The 22366-nt window shown below is 40.6% G+C and overlaps 1 protein-coding gene across 7 annotated transcripts in view; it reads right to left on the minus strand.

Annotated features, from left to right (window-relative positions):
- The window catches only part of LOC116319546 (cytochrome P450 2D15-like), a 28977-nt gene extending 10590 nt beyond the window's left edge, over window positions 1-18387 (minus strand). The window contains exons 1-12 of one of the 7 annotated variants that reach the window (XM_039614565.1): window positions 18089-18387; window positions 17884-17991; window positions 17119-17281; window positions 12810-12962; window positions 12552-12712; window positions 12248-12316; window positions 12066-12170; window positions 11710-11848; window positions 10451-10536; window positions 9050-9151; window positions 8818-8959; window positions 7632-8382 (exon numbers count right to left, since the gene is read on the minus strand). In XM_039614565.1, coding sequence (XP_039470499.1) covers window positions 8195-8382; window positions 8818-8959; window positions 9050-9151; window positions 10451-10536; window positions 11710-11848; window positions 12066-12170; window positions 12248-12316; window positions 12552-12712; window positions 12810-12962; window positions 17119-17191 — 1218 coding nt within the window. In that variant the 5' untranslated portion in view covers window positions 17192-17281; window positions 17884-17991; window positions 18089-18387 and the 3' untranslated portion in view covers window positions 7632-8194. The other 6 variants (XM_031738924.2, XM_031738921.2, XM_039614566.1 and 3 more) reach the window with 6 other exon arrangements.
- Window positions 18388-22366: the final 3979 nt, after the last annotated feature.

A 22366-nucleotide genomic window follows, 5' to 3' on the forward strand; every position in this document is an offset into this window, starting at 1 on the left:
CACTAACATGAAGTGGACAAATTCATATGTTTCTACACTGCCTCTACTTAAGTGAGGTCTAAAAACTGGCAAAACACGTTCCTGACTTGTCTATGGACTAAAGATGAACTAGTCTAACTATACTGACTATATTTTCAACCAACTTTGATTTGACAAGCTTAAAGACCATTTCCAGCTATTTTAAGAATACCTTATTAGGTTCTAACATGGGAATTGTTGCGTATTTTTAAATGATTGTGAAAGCACAGCTCTGGCAGGGACTCTTTTTGTTCACAGTAAAAAGCAAAATCTTGGATGAAAATCAATTGTTTTGTTTTAGTCTAGCATACAAAAACATCTTGTGTGCACAAACTAATATCTACTGGACAGATAATGTAAATAAAACACTACAAATTTAAAAGTAGTGTAATATTTTACTATAAATATGCCAGCAAGTTGAATTTTTCTTGATCAAATTATAAATTAGTACGGGGGGAGTTGTATTACCTTGTATGTGTGGATAGTTCATCAGGTAAAGAAAACCAGTAAGAAGCGTGTTAGAGGTGGTGTCAGTCCCAGCAAAGTGAAGATTCAGGGAGTAAATAATGAGCTCTTCTTCTGAAAATGAAGACTCTTCATCAACTCTCTAAAAATGCAGAGAGTGATAATTGTAAGAAACATTCAAGCAAGACAAAAATGTATCATATCATACATATAAGCGTATGAGTGTTATACTTGTGTAACATGATACTGAGTAAATACTGAGAATTTGTATTTATTTATTGCTTTCCTTTTCACGCTCACACACCTTCTCCAGTTCATCCAGGTAGCAGTCAATAAAGTCTCGTGGCTCTCCAGGAACTCTGGTCTCTTTGTGCTCACTCACCATGCGACGTGAAAGATTCTTATAAATCTAAAACATGCAATTCTTAATTCGTACTTTTCGTTTTTCACTGACAGTGTGCATGCGTATGTTTTTATCTTTATTGTACAAACATGTGGTAAGAATGATCTTCAACATTACCTCCATTTTCTTAAAGGCCTTTTGGAAGGGCAGTGGCAGGTTACGTATTATAGGAAAAGCATCATACAGCTACAGAAAAACAACCAAAAAACAAAATGGGTGGAAGAAGACGTATTGCTGAAGATAACTTTTAACATTTTTATTTGACTGGCAAAACTATGTTGGATGGACAGTCAAAAAGTCAATACAAAGTCCATTCTGACTTCTAAACAATAAGAATATAGCAGTGATTCCACAGTGGATTTTGATCTTGAAGACGTTTCACCTTCAGTTGTAGACTGAGCTGAAGACTGCGGCCATGTTGGTCCAAGCAGTCTCACAGACCTGTTAGCAAAGTGTAAACGCTTTGCCTCGATAGCGTTGCTGTCAGTTTTACTCACCGTGGCCCACAGTCCATTGACTATCTTTGAAACCTCGGTAAAGATTTCAACAAACAGTTTGATTAACTCGTCATCATACTCGTAGCGTCTAGCAAACAGAACCTGGCAGATGATGTTGGAGGCTGCATTATGAAACATAACCTTAGGGCTCATTGTTTTACCTGTAAGAGACACAATGAAACAAGACAGCACTGTACGAGAGTACAAACAAATATTCTGCAACCGACAGCACCGTGCAAAATTGTTGCGTGAACCCATCGATGAACATACCAATGTTCTTTTCCAGGGTACTGATGATGTGTTTGATCTCGTCATGAATTCTCTCCTCCATTGAATTCTTTCCCAGACCAAAGTTCCTCAAAGTCATCAAAGCAAAGCGACGCTGTTCCTTCCACTTAGAGCCATAATCTGCCATAATGACTCCTACAACAGGTTGAGCAATGTAAAGAAGAAAGAACTCAAGAATCTTCCCTGTTCCAAAGCTCTGCAACCTCTTGGCCTAAAAATTAAGTGAACAATTGATCCTGACAGTGTAGTTTAAAGTCAGTAAAACTTCAGCAATATCAACTTTCCCAGGTAGGAAACACAAACCACTGTTAGTCTGTTTCGCTTGTTTTGATGCATGCAGAAGTCACGACAGGGGCACTGGAGAAGCAGCAACAAAACACCCACCAAAACGTAAATTTGACTCTGAATCGCAACTAGAATTTCTGATAAAGATGATTTTACTATTATTCCATTATACCTCATATAACATATGATGTAAATTCTACCTTTCCCATCACTGATCTCATTAATGAACAAGCCTTGAGGTCGTCCAGCAAAATCAGCAGCCTTGGTCACCATAGCCTCCTTCATGGCCTTTACACCATTGATGACCACAGCTGGTTCGCGCCCCAGGAAAATACTGTAGACATCTCCATAAGACTTCCTCAGCTGGGAGGAAACAAAATGACATGTTTGAAATCCATGCATCACACCCTCAGATGAATATTACATTTTGAAGGGGCTTTAAACATATTTGCCATGTAGGGAAGTACAGACCAGAGGAATTAACATTTTATATGGTCTAAAGCAGCTATGAAAAAAGGATTCTCGTGTTTAATTAAATTCAGTTAAATGTAATTTATGTCCTTAATATTGTTTTACTATGACCTGAAAATAGGACCCTGTGTACGCATCCTGCTAGACACAGCTTGTGGCATATTATCGGTTTTTGTTATAACTATCCAGCACTGAAATGTTTAGTAAAGCTATACTGACAAATTATACTCAATAAAATAATTGATTTTTTGAAGCGTATACTGCTCTTTTATTATTTTATATAAAGAAACATAAAGATAACCCCCCTTCACACATACAGAAAAACTCTGTTGGCAAATATTGACTTATCAAGAAGGTAAGGTGCAATCTGTCCAGTGACTTGCAGTATTGGCTGGGTAAATGCCAAGTGTGCAGAGAGTCAGTTTTATACCAACAACATATGAGGCAATCACCTTAAAAAAGGTAAGATCAGTACTGAGAATGGCCCATTTTTCCTTTCTTAAAATGATAAAACTTTAGGTCATTTAAAACAACACAATTCAACAAACAGCATTTTTATTACCTTCTCAAAATCTTTCAAGGGGTTCTCTAGGCTCAGGTGAAAAATGCTGCCCAGTAGGGGCACGTTAAGAGGTCCTGGTGGAAAGTTCTTGGGCCTCCGGGATTTGAGATGAAGGATGGCGATCCAAATGAAGAGCCATAGCAGCACAAGTGAAACAAACATGTTGAGACAGACAGGAATGCACTCAAAAAAGAGTAGTGTACATGGTTGACCTCTTTTAAAGGGGTAGTTCAGTCGTTAGCCCTCCCTTTTCTGTTTGTGTACTTTCAAATAACAGGATGTCAAGCTAAAAAAATGTACAAGGTTTCCATGTCTAGTAAGTACCAGTTCCTCAAACTCATTTTTGTAGACCCATTGGAATTCATTCACAAACTATGTGAACTGTTAGAATTAAAATGATTAAGTAAAGCTGTTTTTTATTAAGTTTATATACACCAGACCTTCCCAAAGTGTGGCCCCCCCCCCCATTGCAGGGGGGGCGCGGTATGAAAAGGGGGGGACGCTTGGACACTGCTAGCACAGGGCTCCCACACAAACGCAAAGCAGGAGATGAAGCATCGCCAAATATGTTTCCAAACCAACTTCATTCTAAGCCAAAGACTAGAAAATATAATGAAGCATATCTTCCCTTTGGCTTCACCTGCACAAGTGCCAAGGTCTCCCCTGCAGAATTGGTTTTCCCTGCGTCGGGAGCAGCGCTGGGCTCTCCAAATCACGGACAAACAGGATCCCACATTCTTGATTTTTAGTTCACAAACACTTGTTGTAATGACTAACTACTCCTGACATTTTGGAGATGTTAGCTCTTTATGCAGTAAAGTTACAGCGGGATACAAATAATATCAGGCTGATCCTGCCGTAATTTGTTCCCCCGGTTCAAATCACGGACAAACAGTATCCCACAGCTGTTCATGTTTTTGAACCCATTTTGCACAGAGAGGCATTTTTGAAAAATGTATTGACAGCAATGTTGAATATTATTACACAGGAAAAAAAACAACTACACGTAAAATAATCACACCGTGACGCCTCTGCCTTTCTAAATGCAGGGACAGTAACTGCGTGTATATGTAAGCGTGTAAAACCTGAAGACAGTCAGATTAACAGTAACAGTATTTTGTCTCTATCTGCCAGGGGCGATTTTAGCCCATTTTTGGGGGTGCTTCAGCACCCCCAAAATGAATCAAAGCACCCCCAAAGATTTCTTACTTTTTTTGGACAATATTTGCTGTTTGTGTGACACACTACTAAAAATATAAAAAGCATACAGTACTTGGTTGAGACGGAACATTTTAACAACAAAAGTATAGATAACCCCTTCCCCCTCCCAAAATGGTTTGTTCCAGCTCGCCCCCACTCTGGCTCTAGGGTCGTTGCTGCCAGAGCGATGGTAGCTGAGACGCAGCGGAGGCGGAGGTGGAGTGCCTGGATTAAAACAGGACATATTAGCAGCATTTAACCTTCAGTTACTCTTTATGTAGTTAGATAGGAGTCATGTTTCTTTTTAGCTGAAAACCTTACACCAGGTAACCTGCAGTGTTGAAAACGTGTTTTCCAATGATGTTTGCTACCCTACAATCCGTCCTACTCTGTAGTAAATTCAGCGACATTTGACCGTCCTGTTGCTCCCACTGAAATGTATACAGCCTATTTAAAATCTAAAACTTAAAATTGTCCGTAGCCTGCTGTTGTTACCACTGTCCTGTTTGAAATGGATACTAACTAGCTAACTGACTGAATGCCCATTAACCTTATAACTCCTGTTGTGTGTGTGTGTGTGTTTGTGTACAGAGAGACAGCCAGGTTCATAATGGATATAAGGAAGTTTTTTCAAAAACAGGAGCCACATTCAGGTAAAAGTGTAAGAACAAATGATCCATCAATAAAGGATAATGTTGGATCAGTGTTTCAATATTTTATATCTTTTATTAGATGTTCATGTAAGTACACTGAGAGAGGACTTTTCGTTAGTGATCTTAATAATTATTTTTTTCATATTAATGTAATTTTTTCATCTAATTGAATACAATCTATTTGTGTATGATTGTCAGTCCAAAGAGGGAGAGAGGAAAGAGGGAACGTGAGGAGAAAGTAGAAGGTCAGGAAGAACCAGGTAAGAAAACAGACAGGGAACAGTGACAGGCAAAACAGAAACTATTAAACTGACGAAGAGAAAAAACCTGATTTTACTCACACAGTCTGGAAGTTTTGTCCTCGCTATATTAAAGCTGCTATACAGAATCTGCAAAACAAACTGGGTTGAAACATTTTTGACCCTCTTTAACAACATTCCAACATAACATTATCATTGATTGGGAGATTAAAATTAATGATATATTTTTATGTGGTTCAGCCACAACTCTACTAAAACCTCAGCCAGTAACAGGTAGGCCAACTTTTGGACTGTCCAGTTGTCTGTATGACTGCCGATACAGACTTATGCGGCAGAGAAACACTTATCAGTGTTTCTCAAACTTTTACAGTGTGTACCACCTGAGAAAATGTCAAGCTCTCCCAAGTACCACTATGAAAGCATGAAACTCATAAATCTTACAACACAAAATTAGTATTATTAAATTAGTTAAATTAGTATCTGCAGTAAAGATTTTTTCATACATTGTATACACTGTACCACAGGCAAAGTTGCCTCCATTTTTATAGTTTTTATTAATATTTTGTAATAATTTATTCTGTTTTGGGAGTGTTTTTATGTATCTGTATTATATTATACATACACATTAAAAGTGAATCTCTGTCCAAAACATGCACTCAGTTTACTTCTTACTCACTATGAGCATCATTTAAATAACCTTTATCAGATTTGATGGTTTTGTTACAGACTTCTCAAAAAAGTGTTTTGCTTTTCTTTCACAAATGTGGGGATTAAATTATGTTAAAATGTACAAAACAGTGATGTCATGTTTTGTGACAAGGACCCAGGCACAGAGAGACTTGATGAATTTAAGAATCTTATGATTTAATAAAGAAATTTGCAGACTTGCACAGAGATGGTAAAATTCTGATGACTGATAGCGGAGATGAAGACAACAGACGATGAGGACAGGGAGGAACAGGGGTTTAAATGCACCAAGGAGACAGTCAGAGGGAACTCGGGACAACTGAAGACATTTAAGGATGCAGGGACTGACAGAGACAGGGAAGAAGTCTCATCGTGACGTGTAAAGTTTATCTTGCCTGGCTGGGCAGCTCTCTGGGTGCTCAGCACCCCCAAAGCTCTGATCCTAGAATCGCCCCTGCTATCTGCCATTCTGCAATTCATCTCATGTAAACAATAACGCGCGCACAGCGACGTGAAAAAAAGCACATACGCTGTGTGATGAACTTTGTATTCCTCGTCCACACATAAACGCAAAAAAGGAGTTAAAAAAAAAATCTCCGTTTTCGGTGATTTGAAATGCGGTTACGTGTGGACGAAAGGTCCAAACGCACAGAAACAGCTGCGCTTTCAAAAATACCCGTGTAGGTGTGGACGTAGCATAAAAGAGTTAGTAGTATATTTTATTACTACCTGTAATTTATTGCAGTTTACTTGTATTTGCTTAATTGTTTACTAAATGTTTGAGGTGTGAAATAAACCGCAATGGAGCAAAATATGGGTGTGTGTGTTTGGAGGATGTGTTTGTGCGCGTGCGCGCACGCGAGGGGGGGGCGAACATTTTTCTTGTAAAACAAAGGGGGGCCTAGCAAAATAAGTTTGGGAACCACTGATATACACATTGCAGTTCATTAGCTTGCTGGCGCTCCGTGTTTTTGAGTCTCATTCAGCGCTATGACTGAATTGAAATATTGAGACTGACGTAGAGGACAGAGCGTCTTTTTGCAGCATGCTTACACATCACACTGGTTAACAGTCAGGTTGATATCTTCTGGGTCAAGGGAGTCCGAACAGGATTTCCAGAACTTAGATAATAAATAGAATCAGTAGGATGATATTAATTAATCAAGGCTAGGCAGGGAGGCGTTTTCTTTTCTGTCTCTGTCATTCCAGGAAAAGGAGATGATCTGAGGTCAAACGTGAATGGAGAGAAGACAATAGGGAGACAGCAGGCCATGTTGCTTCCGGAAGAAGACAGTCATAATAAAATGTGTTATTCTTGGGGTATAAACCTGTACAGCCCAATTCGTGTGAAGACAGACGGCTGATTTCACAGAGAAGTCCAGCACTGTAACTTGTAATTTTAACTGCCAAAGCAAATTAAATGGTTTTAAAAGACACATATTTCTCCTGTACTTCCTTCTAGAAAAACTGAACACAACAGAACCCAGAAATACCTGCATTAACCATACTTACCAATATTTCATGCACAAAATTATTACTTGTCAGTGTTTTCTTCTCTGAATTAGTTTGTTCTGTATTCACAAACTCAGAATTGCCACAGACTATGTATGTAAACATGCACAATACTACACCAAATTACCAAACAGCAAAAAATACAAAATACAAAAAGTACTTACAAGTCAAATCAGATCAGAATTAGAACTAAATAACTAACCAAAAGACGCAACCCTTTAACCCTGGTTCATAGATTATTTAATCTGAGTTTTAAAGTGACTTCCTGTCATGAAACAGCTGTGTGACGCAGGCAGGTTAGGACCCAAGTGCAGAATCACAGGCAGGACCTAGAAAACCCAAAAACAGCTTTATTGACAGAGTCCTGGAGATACAAAACTAAGCTAATCTAAACTGGAATACAGGAACATAAATTAAACATACAGAAACATGCAGGGAAAAACACACCCACGAGGGAGATAGCGCCGCAGGACAGACATAAATACACACAGAAGGGTAACGAGAGAAGTGTTTGGGGAAGTTTATTTTTTCCTACACACATCGTACAGATATACATATCCTACATAAATTATTCTCATTCAACTTAGTTTTTCTCATTATTCCCCTTATCATCAATGCCCATGTCCCACAGTGGCTCCATGCCCCACAGCTTGAGAACCACTGTATTGATGCACATCTCAGTTAAACCTTCCCAGCAGAATGTGTTTCTTATCTTAAAAAGTCTTTTCTTAAACATGAAAGAAGATGTTATAAAATAGGACATTTTCTACAAAGTCTCACTGTTTTTTCAATAATACATCAACCAATCAACCATGAATGAATAAAGGGCAATAATTTTAATAAAATAAAATTAGACTAAATTGCTTCTTTCTCCTTCTATGAAGCACACCGCCTCACTGTGGCATTCTGAGTTGAACCTTCATGTCATAAGGTTTGGGATTCATAGTGATGCCAAAGACTGGAGTGAAGTCTGGTTGTCCTGCATCCTCAGGCCAGATGAATTTAAACTTGTGCAGCAGAGTCACCATCATGAGGAAGAGCTCCATACGAGCCAGACCCTCTCCGAGACATGTCCGAGGACCTGAGGTATTACAAGACACTTCAAAGTTATCAAAAACAATCAAAACGAGTAACAATCAAAAACAAACAGATTTAACCAAGATCCCTGGTACTGTGGGAACAGGGGCATGTCCATATGTGGATTCATAGTTTTCTTATGTTTTTGGTCTGCTAACTACAGCATATTTTACATGCTATAAAAGACAAAAAGGAAAAAAAGCCTTGATATTTTTCCGTGGTCCATCCTCAGCTTCTTTGACACAGTGACATCTGCTCTGACGCGTCTACCTATGATTAAGTCTCACAAGTGTTAACTTTATTTTGATACCAAGATATTTTACACCAAGTTTGTAATCATAGAGAAATAATCAATTAATTTTGGGCATGTATGTTTCAAGCAGGGTTTAAAGGTTAATCGGCCCTGTCTGTGTCACTCAGTGTGTTTGTGGTCGTTTACCTGCAGAGAAAGGCATGAAGGCCTCTGGTTTAACAAACTCTCCTTTGACATCGAGGAAGTTTTCAGGGTTGAATTCATGAGGGAATTTCCACTGTCCCTCCTCGTTGAGGACTGAGGTCAGATTTTCGATGATCGCTGTACCCTGAGAAGAAAACAAATGCAAAGTCCACTAAGGATGCTCTTGACTTTATTGTATCTAATGTTAAAAATGATTTAATCAGTTGTCCCTTACCTTGGGAATGGAATATCCCATGAGCTCTGTGTCTCTGTTGGTGCAGTGGAAGACACTGAGAGGAACAGTGTTGGCAATTCTCTGTATTTCATGAATCACAGCCTGGATGAAGAGATTATCTGTTCTTTATCTTAGTCTGAGCAGAGACCTTTTCTATTCAGAGTGCTCCTTTCACTGTTACTTAATATGGAACTGATCTGAACCTGAACACAGTAAGAAATCCTGATAAAAAGCCATATCAGTCTAATTTTCTCATTAACCTGCAATCGCATGAAAACTACTTTGTCTGCACACACAAGTGTTCTACAAGAACAACACCCAGTGGAGTTTGTCCAAGTACTCCATGTGTTTTTTATCATACAGCAGCATTACTAGATTTTATGCGTTATGTTAAAACATGTTGTTTGCATAAATAATGTTCCTTCTAATACTCATTACAAATAACTATTCAAAGCATGGAAAAGGTTATGATGATACTCCTTTACCATGAAATGCTTCTTTTATTTTCAGTAGATCAAGTCTACATCAAGTCAGACCAATTCCTTCAGTAAAAGCAGAGCTGCCATTGCTGAATGGATTTCCTGAATGATGCTGTTTAAGTGCATCTTCTAATTAGTTTTGTAGTTTTAAGATTTTGGATCTGTTGCCAAGACAACCAGACCATGAAAGAACCAAAAGATTCAGCATGACACCAATTTGACAACATTATAATTCAGCTAAAATGCTGGAATTTGTGCTTACTGTCTCCATCTCATCCTATCTCTAACATCCTTCCCATCCAACCCTCTGCATGTCCTTCTTCACTATTTCCATGAGCCTTCTCTGTGGTCTTCCTCTTTTCCTGCCTGCCAGCTCCATCTTTCCTATCCTTTGTCCAAATTATCCACAGAGGAGGGATGTACATGTGTACAGCAAACCATCTCAACATTGCATCTCTAACTTTGTCTCCAAACTGATCAACGTGAGCTGTCCTTCTGATATACTCATTTCTAATGTTTACCATCATAGTCACTCCAGAGTATACCTCTGCTCTGCAGGCTCTTTCCACATGTTCCCTACTCTCACTATAGATCACAATGTTATCTACAATTATAGTTCACAGAGACTCCTGCCTGATCTCATCTGTCATTGTAAACAAAGGGTCCAATCCTGATGTAATTCCAGCCTCAACTTGAACTCATTTTCAAATCCTGCTACATTCCTGATCACTGTCTTGCTGTCCTCGTACATGTCTTACACTATTCTAATATATTTTGTATCCACTCCTGACTTCCTCATCCAGTACCACAGTTCCTCTCTTGGCATCCTATCATATGATTTCCCTAGATCTATGAAGACCCAGTGCAACTCGTCTAAATAGAGGACAACTGTAAGGAGCAAGATCTCTAACATATACAGTACCTGAGTGTAAGGCATCTTGTGTCTGTCCTCAAAACTGGCCCGATCTTTCCCTTGCAATACTTGATCTATCTCTTGCTGACATTTTTCTGTGTAAGAGAGATAACATCACACATTAACATCCACATCCGCTTCCATCCATCCATACATCCATCTTCTTCCGCTTATCTGGGGCCTGGTTGCGGGGGCAGCAGCCCAAGCAGAGAAGCCCAACTTATTGCCGGCTATGAGGACCAAGCTCTTACAACGGTTGTATAAGGATGGAATCGCCCATAGCAATGGGTCAGACACCCCACAGGACACCTGAGGGACACGGTCGAATGCCTTCTCCAAGTCCACAAAACACATATAGACTGGTTGGGCAAACTCCCATGTGCCCTCAAGTATCCTTGACAGTGTGGGAATAAAGAAAATATTTTACTGCTACATATAGTTTTCAGCATTAACATTGCATTAACATGTGTAGTAAAGCCACCAGCATTATATTAAAACTTTTATTGAAGGGGCAGCTATAATAATTTTATACACACATTGCAAATGTGCTCATGAAGAGTTAGTGCTCAGTCTATTTAAGGTCTTAAGCTTCGTTCGGCGCAATGTCCGGATGATATATTGTGTAAGTGACTTGGAACAACAGAAAGGTAATGCCTACACGCTTACAAACACAAAGGATTATAGAAGATAGTTGGGCCAAAGGCCTGGAATTCATTTAGCTTCTAACTGCATTTGAGTTTGCTCAGCAACAGGTGACAGAAGACGAATCAAGAAAATTGTAAGTCCATCGGGAGGGAGAAAAGAGGAACTTCTCTGTCTGTTTTTTAGCTTGTTCAGTGAAGCATTACTTGTAATTGACGCATGAAGGGGCGGAACCCTGATATATTAAAAGCATTTTGAAGTGTATTTTTGGGTGGAGATCTATGCTGATTGTGTTGCAGTATTCATCTCCCCGCGCGTGTGTTCAATAAAATCATTGTTTGACCAAATTCTTCTGGACCATTGTTGTTTTGTTCTCATCCTCAATATTTTTGAATTCGGAACAACAGCTTACACAACATGATAACACTGTATTTTGTAAGTAGTAATTTAGGGCTCAAAAGAAAGATGAAAATGCATAATGATTAAGCAGGTCTCCTTTTGGCCCCGCCTACATTTTTTATAAGCTGTGTTTCAATTTAGATTCTGTTATGTGAAGGCTAAAGCACAAGTCATAGAATTCAATGACAAATAACCATAATATGCATTATTTACATGTGCAGGTTTACCTTGTATGTGTGGGTAGTTCATAAGGTAAAGAAAACCAGTAAGTAGGGTGTTGGAGGTGGTGTCAGTCCCAGCAACATAAAGATCTAAAGAGTACATAATGAGCTGGTCATCTGAAAATGAAGACCTGTCATTGCCTCTCTACAAAAAAGGGGAACAATTATTGTAAGACAAAAGTCTTAACCTGTTACTGGAAATTAATTAAAAATTGTAAAATAAAAACAAAAACATTTCTGTGACGTATTTAGGCATTTCCTTTTAGAAAGCAGGATTAAATTAATCTGATTTTAAATATGCCTAATACATATGTAAAACACAGAATATGAAAAACAGATCTGTTTCTTTTACACTCGTGTACCTTCTCCAGTTCATCCAAATAGCAGTCAATAAAATCTCGTGGCTCTCCAGGGACTCTGGTCGTCTTGTGCTCATTGATTAAATCAATTGTAATATTCCTACAAGTCTAAAGAGCAAACAACATTATTCACAGTTTGAAAAAATTTTACTTCTTCCTGCTGTTAAAGTGAAAATTAAAATTACCTCCATATTCTGAAAGGCCTTTTGGAAGGGCAGTGGCAGGTTACGAATTATAGGAAAAGAGTCATAGAGCTGAAAGGAAAGACAAGCGGGGTAATTTGTTTAAATATCATCAGACCGGACCAATCCTGGTTTTCCTTTTTTGTTGGTTCTACTTATCAAATTAACATGCTAACATGCTAAAGCTAGATGTCACAAAAACATCTGCATGTTAGTTTTGTTACAGGTGGAATTGTTGCAGTAAAATCTCCGCCTTAATGATATTCCTGAGGAAACTTTGTTACCTCAGAAACATGCTTTTACTCACCATAGCCCACGGTCCATTGGCCATCTTGGTATTCTCAGTAAAGCACTGAACAATCTGTTTGATTAGCACATCATCATACTCGTAGCGTCTAGCAAACAGAACCTGGCAGATGATGTTGGAGGCAGCATTGTGAAACATGACTCGTGGACTCAAGGTTTTACCTGATAATGTAACAGCACAGCATTGTAAAACAACACAAAAGAACATTACGCAAACAACGGCACAGCACAAAATTCAGTTATGTGGACCAACGCTTACCAACGCTCTCCTCCAGCGTACTAACAAGATATTTTATCTCTTCGTGAATCCTGTCCTCCATCGAGTTCTTCCCCAGACCAAAGTTCCTCAAAGTCATCAGAGCAAAGCGACGATGTTCCCTCCAATTAGAGCCATAATCGACCATAATGACCCCTACAACAGAATTAGAAACACAAAGAAGGGAAGGACGTAAGGATCATCATTACTCTACTTTCTGGCTTATTTCATTTTTTATTTAGATTTTATTCAATACAGCTCGATATACCAGCATCTCACTGGAGTTTCACTGCAGTCATCAGCATGCGTGCTAGCATCTCTAGCATGCATACTACAATTAAATTATTGATTTAACCGTGAACCGTAGTGCAATTCCAGGATAACTACGAGGATCTTAAAATAAGCAAAACAGGTCAACTGATAGAAGCTGCTCTGGGAATGTTAGACTCTGGTTAAACATGCAGGCAAGTGCAATAAACTCTTACTTCCGGCGCCGCTCCGAGCTGGCAGCCAGTATCAGCAGCTCCGACCTGACAGAGTCCTTTTTTCTCTTTAATATATGTTTCTCTGTTGTTTTGTGTTTATTGTTTTTGTTTTTCTATTGTGGACTGCTGTCCCCCACAATGGAGCTCAGAATTCTATGGACAATGGTGTTCTTTATTACATTTTTTACGGCGTCTTTGTCCGGAGAGCGCGTGGAGGTCCGACCTCCCATTGTTTACAGCAGGGATCAGCTGTTAGTCCTCGGAGCCTCCGCTGCCCTGCCTATCGCCGAGCAAGCTAACATCGCCAGGCGATGAGGTGAGGAGGAAGAGACGCGGTACTCGGCCGGGATCGGGCGTTGCAGTAAAGTTAGGGAGGTACCGGCCAGCGATTCCATCTGTTATTATGGGGAATGTGAGATCTCTCCCCAATAAAGTAGACGAGCTGGTGGCTCTTACCCGACATCAGAGGAGCTACAGGGAGTGCAGCCTGATGTGCTTCACAGAGTCGTGGCTAACTGCGCTAACTCCGGACTCACACGTAAACATGGATGGTTTTCATCTGATCCTGGCCGACAGAATAACAGAGAGTGGTAAGAAGAGAGGAGGGGGTCTGGCTGTGTTTGTGAAGGATAGATGGTGTAACTCTGGGCATTTATCTATCAAAGAGACGCTATGCTGTAAGGACATCGAGCTGCTAGCGGTTAGCATGAGACCGTACTATCTACCGCGAGAGTTTACACACGTGATTATGATAGCTGTGTATGTCCCGCCCTCTGCTAGCGCTGCAGCAGCCTGTGAGGTCCTGCACACTGTAACCAGCAGACTCCAAACACAGCACCCTCAGGCCCTTTCCCTGATCTCTGGGGACTTTAATCACATCTCCTGTCCTCCACTCTCCCCACCTTCACCCAGTATGTTACCTGCCACACCAGAGACAATAAAACATTGGACTTATTGTATGCCAACACCAAGGAGGCATACAGCTCATCACCTCTCCCTCCCCTGGGGGGCTCAGATCACAATTTAGTTCATCTCCAGCCTGTGTATAAACCTCTAGTACACAGAGAACCAGTAGTGAAACGCACAGTAAGGAAATGGTCGGCAGAGACTAAAGAGGCCCTGAGGGACTGTTTCCGTTCTACTGTGTGGGACAACCTCTGCAGCCCCCTGGAGGATGACCTCAACAGCATCACAGACTGCATTACGGATTACATGAACTTCTGTGTGGACAACACCGTATCCATCATAAAGGCACGGTGTTTTTCTAACAACAAGCCATGGATAAATCCTGAAATTAAGGCTCTCCTCAAGGAGAAGAAGAGAGTCTTTAGATCTGGAGACAAACAGGAGCTGAGAGTTGTTCAGAAGAAGCTGAAATGGAAGATAAGGCAAGGAAAGGAAAACTACAGGAGGAAGATGGAAGAGCAGCTGCAACAGGACAACATCAGAGGGGTTTGGAACAGCCTGAAGACAATCTCAGGACAAAAACCAACCCCCCAGGCTGCAGGAGACTTGGGGTGGGTGAATGACCTAAATAAATATTTTAATAGGTTTGATCAAACACCCACCCCTCCCACAGCATCGTCCCCCCTGCTGCAATCTCCTTCATCTTCAGGGACTGCCTGTCCTTCATCTCAGGACTTCACACCTCTCAGCTTCACACCTCCCAGCTCCCAGCCATCACACCCACCCCCGGCTTCTGTGGACTCCAACATACACACCCCTCCCCCAAATTCCACTCTATCCATCTCAGCACTTCAAGTGAGGAACGAGCTTCGCAAGATCAAGGTGAGGAAGGCTGCAGGTCCAGATGGCGTCAGCTCCAGGCTCCTGAGATGCTGCGCAGGTGAACTGTGTGGCATCCTAGGATATCTGTTCAACCTGAGCCTGTCACTGGGGAAAGTACCACAGCTGTGGAAGACCTCCTGTGTGGTACCGGTACCAAGACCTCAGCAGCTACAAGTCGGTAGCCCTGACATCACATCTGATGAAGACCCTCGAGAGGTTGGTTCTAAACCATCTGCGCCCCCTGGTGAGGTCTTCATTGGATCCGCTGCAGTTTGCTTACCAGCCTGGCATCGGGGTGGAGGACGCCATCATCTACCACCTGCACCGAGCTCTGACTCACCTGGAGAAGCCTGGAAGCACCGTGAGGATCATGTTCTTTGATTTCTCCAGTGCTTTCAACACCATCCAGCCACGACTTCTGAGAGACAAGCTGGAGCTATCGGGAGTGGACCACCATATGTCCCAGTGGATACTGGACTACCTCACAGAACGTCCACAGTATGTGAGGTCACAGGGGCTGTGTCTCTGACACGCTGGTCTGCAGTACGGGGGCCCCACAGGGAACTGTGCTGGCACTGTTCCTCTTCACCCTCTACACTGCAGACTTCTCCATCAACTCCCCACGCTGCCACCTACAGAAGTTCTCTGACGACTCTGCCGTAGTCGGCCTCATCACAGGTGAGGATGACTCAGAGTACAGACAGTGGACTCTGGACTTTGTAGACTGGTGTCAGCAGAACCACCTGCTGATCAATGCCGGGAAAACCAAGGAGTTGGTGGTGGACTTCCGGAGACGCAGACCCACCACACTGACACCGGTGAACATCCAGGGAGTGGACATTGAGATAGTGGACTCTTATAGGTACCTGGGTGTTCACCTGAATAATAAACTGGACTGGAGCCACAACACTGATGCTCTTTACAGGAAGGGTCAGAGCAGACTCTACCTGCTGAGGCGGCTGAGGTCATTTGGAGTACAGGGGCGCTTTTAAAGACCTTCTATGACTCTGTGGTGGCATCTGTCATTTTACAGTGTGGTATGTTGGAGCAGCAGTTTATCGGCAGCTGAGAGGAAGAGGTTGGATAAACTCATCAGGAAGGCCAGCTCTGTTCTGGGATGCACCCTGGACCCAGTGCAGGTGGTGGGAGACAGAAGGCCTCTGGCCAAAATAACATCTCTGATGGACAGAGTCTCCCACCCCATGCATGGAAATGTTGCTGAACTGCAGAGCTCCTTCAGTGACAGACTGCTGCATCCTCGATGCATGAAGGAGCGTTTCCGCAGGTCCTTCCTCCCTGCAGCTGTCAGACTGTACAATCAGAACTGCTCCCAACAATCACAGATGTTTACATCTGCGCTGTAACTGCAATAAATTAATCAACTGATTCGCACTACAACCTGGTTTGCCTCTTATCTGTAGTTATTTTTATTTAATTTAATAACTGTACAGTACTCTGTTTATAGTAACCATTGTCCTTAATGTAAATATGTAAGAAAAATTGTGTATGTTTCTGTTCTGTGTCCTGTTTGTTTGTATATGTGTCTTTTTGGCTGCTGTTACAACCAAATTTCCCCTTGTGGGACAATTAAAGGATTATTCTATTCTATTCTATTCTAATAAAAACATTGCATTGCCTGAACATGTGAAGCAAGTCATTTTTTAACCAGCTTGTTTCAAAGAACATGAACCAAAGTGGTTTGAAAACTTAGATCATCTTAGATTCTTCTTATAATTTAGATTCCTATTTGCTATTTTTAAAAAATGTGTTTGTAGTTTTTTGTATGATGGATGAAAGTTATTAGTAATAATGCAGCTTGTTGTATTTTTTTATTGTGCATCAATTTATTTGCAATGTTTTGTGTCTGTTTTGCCACCATGATTATTTCTAAAATAATAAATGTTTTCTCTTTTGTATGCACCAAATAATAACACACTAAAACCTCCAACATTAGAATCCAGAAAGAAATAGAAAGACTTTGTTTGGGGTTTTTTGGTTTTTTGTTATGTTATGTTTTTGATAGATAACATCTGTTCTACCTTTATTCTTGGTGACATCATTAATAAACAAGTCTTGGGGTCGTCCAGCAAAATCAGCAGCCTTAGTCACCATAGCTTCCTTTATGGCCTTCAGCCCATTGATGACTACAGCTGGTTTCTGGCCAATGTAAATACTGTAGACATCTCCATAAGACTTCCTCAGCTGGGAGGAAACAAAGTAACATGTCAGTGTTACTGTGTTAAATTCATTTACACATATTCAGATGAACATTTCTTTCTAAAGGACTTAAACATATTTACCAAATTATTTAAGTTCAGTGTTTACTGACCTTCAGGGTAAGTACCATACAAGTTTATATATGCAAAAGTTAACAGTCATGAGATAAAAGGAACTGTACTGGTAACTAGAAAGCTGTTTATTGCATGTTTAGCGTGCATGTTGTTACTGCAAATTTGTAACTTCAAAGTACCATTAACAAAATGATAATACACCACAACCCTTAGTTTACCACAGAGATTAGCTGATATGCAATGTTACTCAACATTCCTGCTGAGTCGTTATAGTGTAAGATTTATGGATTTCAAATGATTTCATTTACCAGTCACAGCTGTTTCATGGTTTCATGGATTCAACAGTAAAAAACAAACTCTTGAATCTGTTAATTTCAGGAAAATCACAATAATGTCAATTTATGTGTGAGTTTTAGTATCTAAACATTTAGAGCCATTTAATACTAATAATAAATCCATTAGTGGGATAAGAATATGACATTAAAACACATTTCATTGCAAGGTTTTTCTTACCCTCTCAAAGTCCTTTAAAGGGTTCTCCAAACTCAGCTGCAAAATGGTTCCCAGTATGGGGAAGACTGGGGGCCCTGGTGGGAAGTTCTTTGGCCTTTTCGATTTGAGCTGAAGGATGATAAAGAAAATGCAGATCCATAGCAGGATAATTGAAACAAACATGGTAATATGAGTTGGACTGCACTGAGAGGAGTAGCTGGCTGACCTGATTATAAATGGGTAACTCAGCCTGTCCTCTTCCAGCTGTTTACCCTTTGCTCTATGTGAAAGGTTAGTCACAACTTTGAAAAAACAGAACACATTGCTCAACCACTTTTAGCATTCAGAAGCTAGTGGTGTCTATTCAATGCCTTGTGTTGGGTCTGCGCTACAGCAGGCCCGCTAGTTCAGACTTATTCCCGTGAAGAAAGCAAGACAGAACAGCGATCGATCGGTTTTCACATGCTATAGCAAGGGGAGCATCTCAGAGCAGCCCTTCTGCCCTTGATCTCAGATGACTCCAAAGAACCAGCCCCCGCTTGCAGCCTTTTATTGTGTGACACACAGTTTACACAAACACCCATTGTAAACCCCCCCTATGGTCACAAAAGGTTAAAACACTGCGTGTGTGTGTGTGTGTGTGTGCATGTGCGAGCATGTGTGTGTGTGTTGATGTGGGTGCGTTTGTGTGACTTCCTGCTGAGGATGTGCCTACAGTTACACTATAGCCCCCCTCACCATTCAACAGGCTGGAGAGGGGAACAGAAACAGAAGAATGTCTTTGATCCTACAGCTTGAACGAAGACTTACAAATTTAAGTACAATAATGGCAACATTTAACAAATTCAACCTAACACCTTGTTCTCCACTTATTTGTTATTTTTCTTTGTACTGGAATGGCAAACTTTGGTAGCCTAAGAGCACTGCAATGTGTGCAATGATGATGGAGTATTATAGGGGTAAAGAGAATGGTCTAATTTCTCAGAGGTAGTACATGAAAGACAACTGTGAAAAACCATTAAGAATATGCTGAAATGTTTGAAAAGAATCTTGAAGAATTCTGTAAGATGTTTAAAGTCAGGACATTTGCTACTGCCCTCACCATGTGCTTTACAGATTACATAGACAGTGAGCTAAACAAATGTCCAATAAAGCACCTGAGACTGGAGCAACGTTTGAGGTAGTTTACTGGTACTTGTTAAACTGTAAGCAAACAGACATAAAGATAAAGAGATAAAAGACAATTTCAGTGTAATTACATGAATTATGGACTAACACAAGTTCACAACAGTTGCACACCTTATTCAATAGATGGTCAAGTAAAGTAACTCTGCAAGGTTTGGAAGGCATTTAATAGTGACATAGTTACTTCTGACTGGATATTACTGTAGCGCCTCTACTCAGGACCAGTACACTTTCACCTCAAATAGAGACCCTAGACATCTTTCTAGGTTCAGAAGGAGGTTTTGTTTTGGAGACTCACAAAAGGAGTTGGCTTGGAAGTGAATAACTGGGACCTTTATTGCCTCAGTACCATGCGTAAACATGTACAACACAATAAACCAAATTGCACACTAATAGTGCATTTTAAAGGTGAACAGATGTAAAACAGAACAAAATAAAATAAAGACACTTAAATGGAAGACTTATACTGAATTGTATCAGAGCTCTTTTGAATGAATGAAACAGATTAAAGTGTTCCTCTTGTGAAGTTTGAATTGTCCAGTCTGAATTGTCCTTTAAAGTCGTTGAAACCCAAACAGGTGTACTGTAGGGGAATTGTCAGTGTGCAGACCCTATTATCCGGGTAGGAGAAGTAGTGCATAGGGCTTATCTGAAATCCAGGGTTGCTTGAATCAGTTTCTCAGGCAAGTTCCACAATCCGATCGCATGGCTGGCCACACCATTTCACGATCATCCAGGATCTCATTTGGGCTGTTTTCGCCGTCAGTGGTTCTCCAGAATCCTTCTAGTAGTCAAAAAAACCAATCTACACAAACAGTGCAGAACAATGAATTTCTTTCCCATCTTGTGTTTTTAACATGAGCTCATTAACTTCTTTTCCAAATGTATTAATAACAAATGGCAATCCCTTTAGCTTGACCAAGTTACAAGGGTTACAGTAACTTGTTTGTACCAGTATCAACTATTTTATCAAAATTATATCACAATAAAGAACATCAGCAGCTTAAACAGTAACATAAACAGACATAGCAATGAAAGTGACATTGATCCTTAAGGCTTACAAGCAAATGTGACTTAATTAACAATGCAAATACTATTAAACTTGTAATATGCTCATATCTATTAAGACATAACCATTCTAATATATACAGAGCTAGTGCTTCTATCTGAATACCTCCCCGATCGGAATATGGCTTCGGGCGGTGGGGTGGCTAACAGCTATTAGCAGCTAGCATCGCCAGTAAAACATCGTTAGCTCAAAGCATTCAACACTTATAAACACACTGTAAAGAACAACAAGAGAAGCAAAACAACACACCAGATTCTCATAGCTCCCGATTGGTTTTTGTTCAAAGGTTTCTGAGCTGAATCGGCTAGTGAAATACATTATCTAACTTAACAGGTAGCTAACAAAAGCACGTGACTCACCGGGATTTTCCAACACAAATAACTTGACAGATGTTTTCCCTTTGTGGTCAAAGTTCGGGGCCTAATAAAACAGTAGCTTATTAGCATTTATACATAAAACAATCTGGTCTCATTAACCGGGTTGCAGCATTGCATACCAAGATACTTTTTCCATGCGCTCCGGCATGTACTTGATCGCCATCAGAGGGAAGATCTCACAGGAAGAGACAGGTAATACTTCCTGCGCACTAGACGCAAGGTGGTCAGAACACAAGACTGCATCACAGCACCCCTTCAGACAATAACAGGCTATAGCCTTAAATAACAAAAAGGGATTTTGCAGCCCTGTATTTCACATGGGTTACATTACCATCTGTCTCACTAACCCTAATCATGAGACAATTAAATTACAAGAAAATAACAATCTGTGAATCGTGAAATCATCAGAAAACTGTCGAGCTGAAACATAGTTACAGATTGTACAAACTCAACACCAAAAAAAGAGGTCTGGATTCTGCCATGCCTCTTTACACTGCTGTGTGCCAGAAAAAAATGGCGGACCTGTTCTATATGCAGAAGTTTAAATTACTTTACTGGGACCAGTATACTCTCAGCCTGGCATCTATAAGATGCCAAATCCAGAAACAACATATATACCCTACACAAACAAGAAGAATGACCTCTGACACAGGTCTCAGGAACAGTCTCTGTTCACCATTTCTGATAATCTTTAATAACATGATGTTTACCAGGAATGAATAAACAGGAATGAGTGATTCATCTGATATTAGCTGGGCTCTTGTTAGCCAACCTACAAGTCTAAGTTTGGCGGAAAGGACGTAGTTTGCTGAGTTGGCTTGATTAACCATGAAGAAAAGACTAGCTGGTCAGCTGGTAGTGACCTGGTTACAAGATCAGCTGAATTGTGTAGACATATACTTCCATTGTCTTACTCTTGTGAACTGTTTGATCTGTTCTTTTCAAACCATAAATGGCCACCGCTGAAGATCGGCAATTACCAAACATATGGACCTTCATCTGAAACTCAAGGTTAAGGTCACAAAACCACAAGTAACAGAAATAATCCCAAAGTTCTTCTTTGACCAAGAAGCTGTGGAACATTTGCTGAATGTCAGTCATACCCCAGAGGGTTCACACTTGAAACAGACAAGCAAACCGAACAGGCTGTTATTTAGATCTGAGCCTGGTGTTGCACATGAGTAAGGGACATATTATTGTACTGAGTGCTGAAGTCAAACACTATCCTGATTTGCCATGGCTACTGCGGATGACAGACACCAAAGTTTGGTAAGTACCAACATTCTTTACCATGTAAAAGAATCTGGTTGACCATTGCAGGACATCTTTTCCATGAACTGTACATAGTGGTCTTCCATCTCTGGCTTCCTTCCTACGCCAAAGAGACATGAGACGTTTGAGGTCTTGCTTCCTGTTGTAATAGCTGACGCTGTCTCTGTGACTGAAATGGGAGAGGGGCCACCCAACTGTCGGATTGATCCTTGAAGAATTCATATGCAAAGATTCAATTTTCAATTCAATTCAATTTTATTTATATAGCGCCAAATCACAACAAAAGTTGCCTCAAGGCGCTTCATAGGTACAGAGAAAAACCCAACAATCATATGACCCCCTATGAGCAAGCACTTTGGCGACAGTGGGAAGGAAAAACTCCCTTTTAACAGGAAGAAACCTCCGGCAGAACCAGGCTCAGGGAGGGGCGGGGCCATCTGCTGCGACCGGTTGGGGTGAGAGAAGGAAAACAGGATAAAGACATGCTGTGGAAGAGAGACAGAGATTAATAACAGATATGATTCAGCAAAGAGGTCTATTAACACATAGTGAGTGAAGAAGAAACACCCAGTGCATCATGGGAATCCCGGCAGCCTCACGT

Source organism: Oreochromis aureus, linkage group 7, assembly GCF_013358895.1.
Source record: "Oreochromis aureus strain Israel breed Guangdong linkage group 7, ZZ_aureus, whole genome shotgun sequence".
NCBI lineage: Eukaryota > Metazoa > Chordata > Actinopteri > Cichliformes > Cichlidae > Oreochromis > Oreochromis aureus.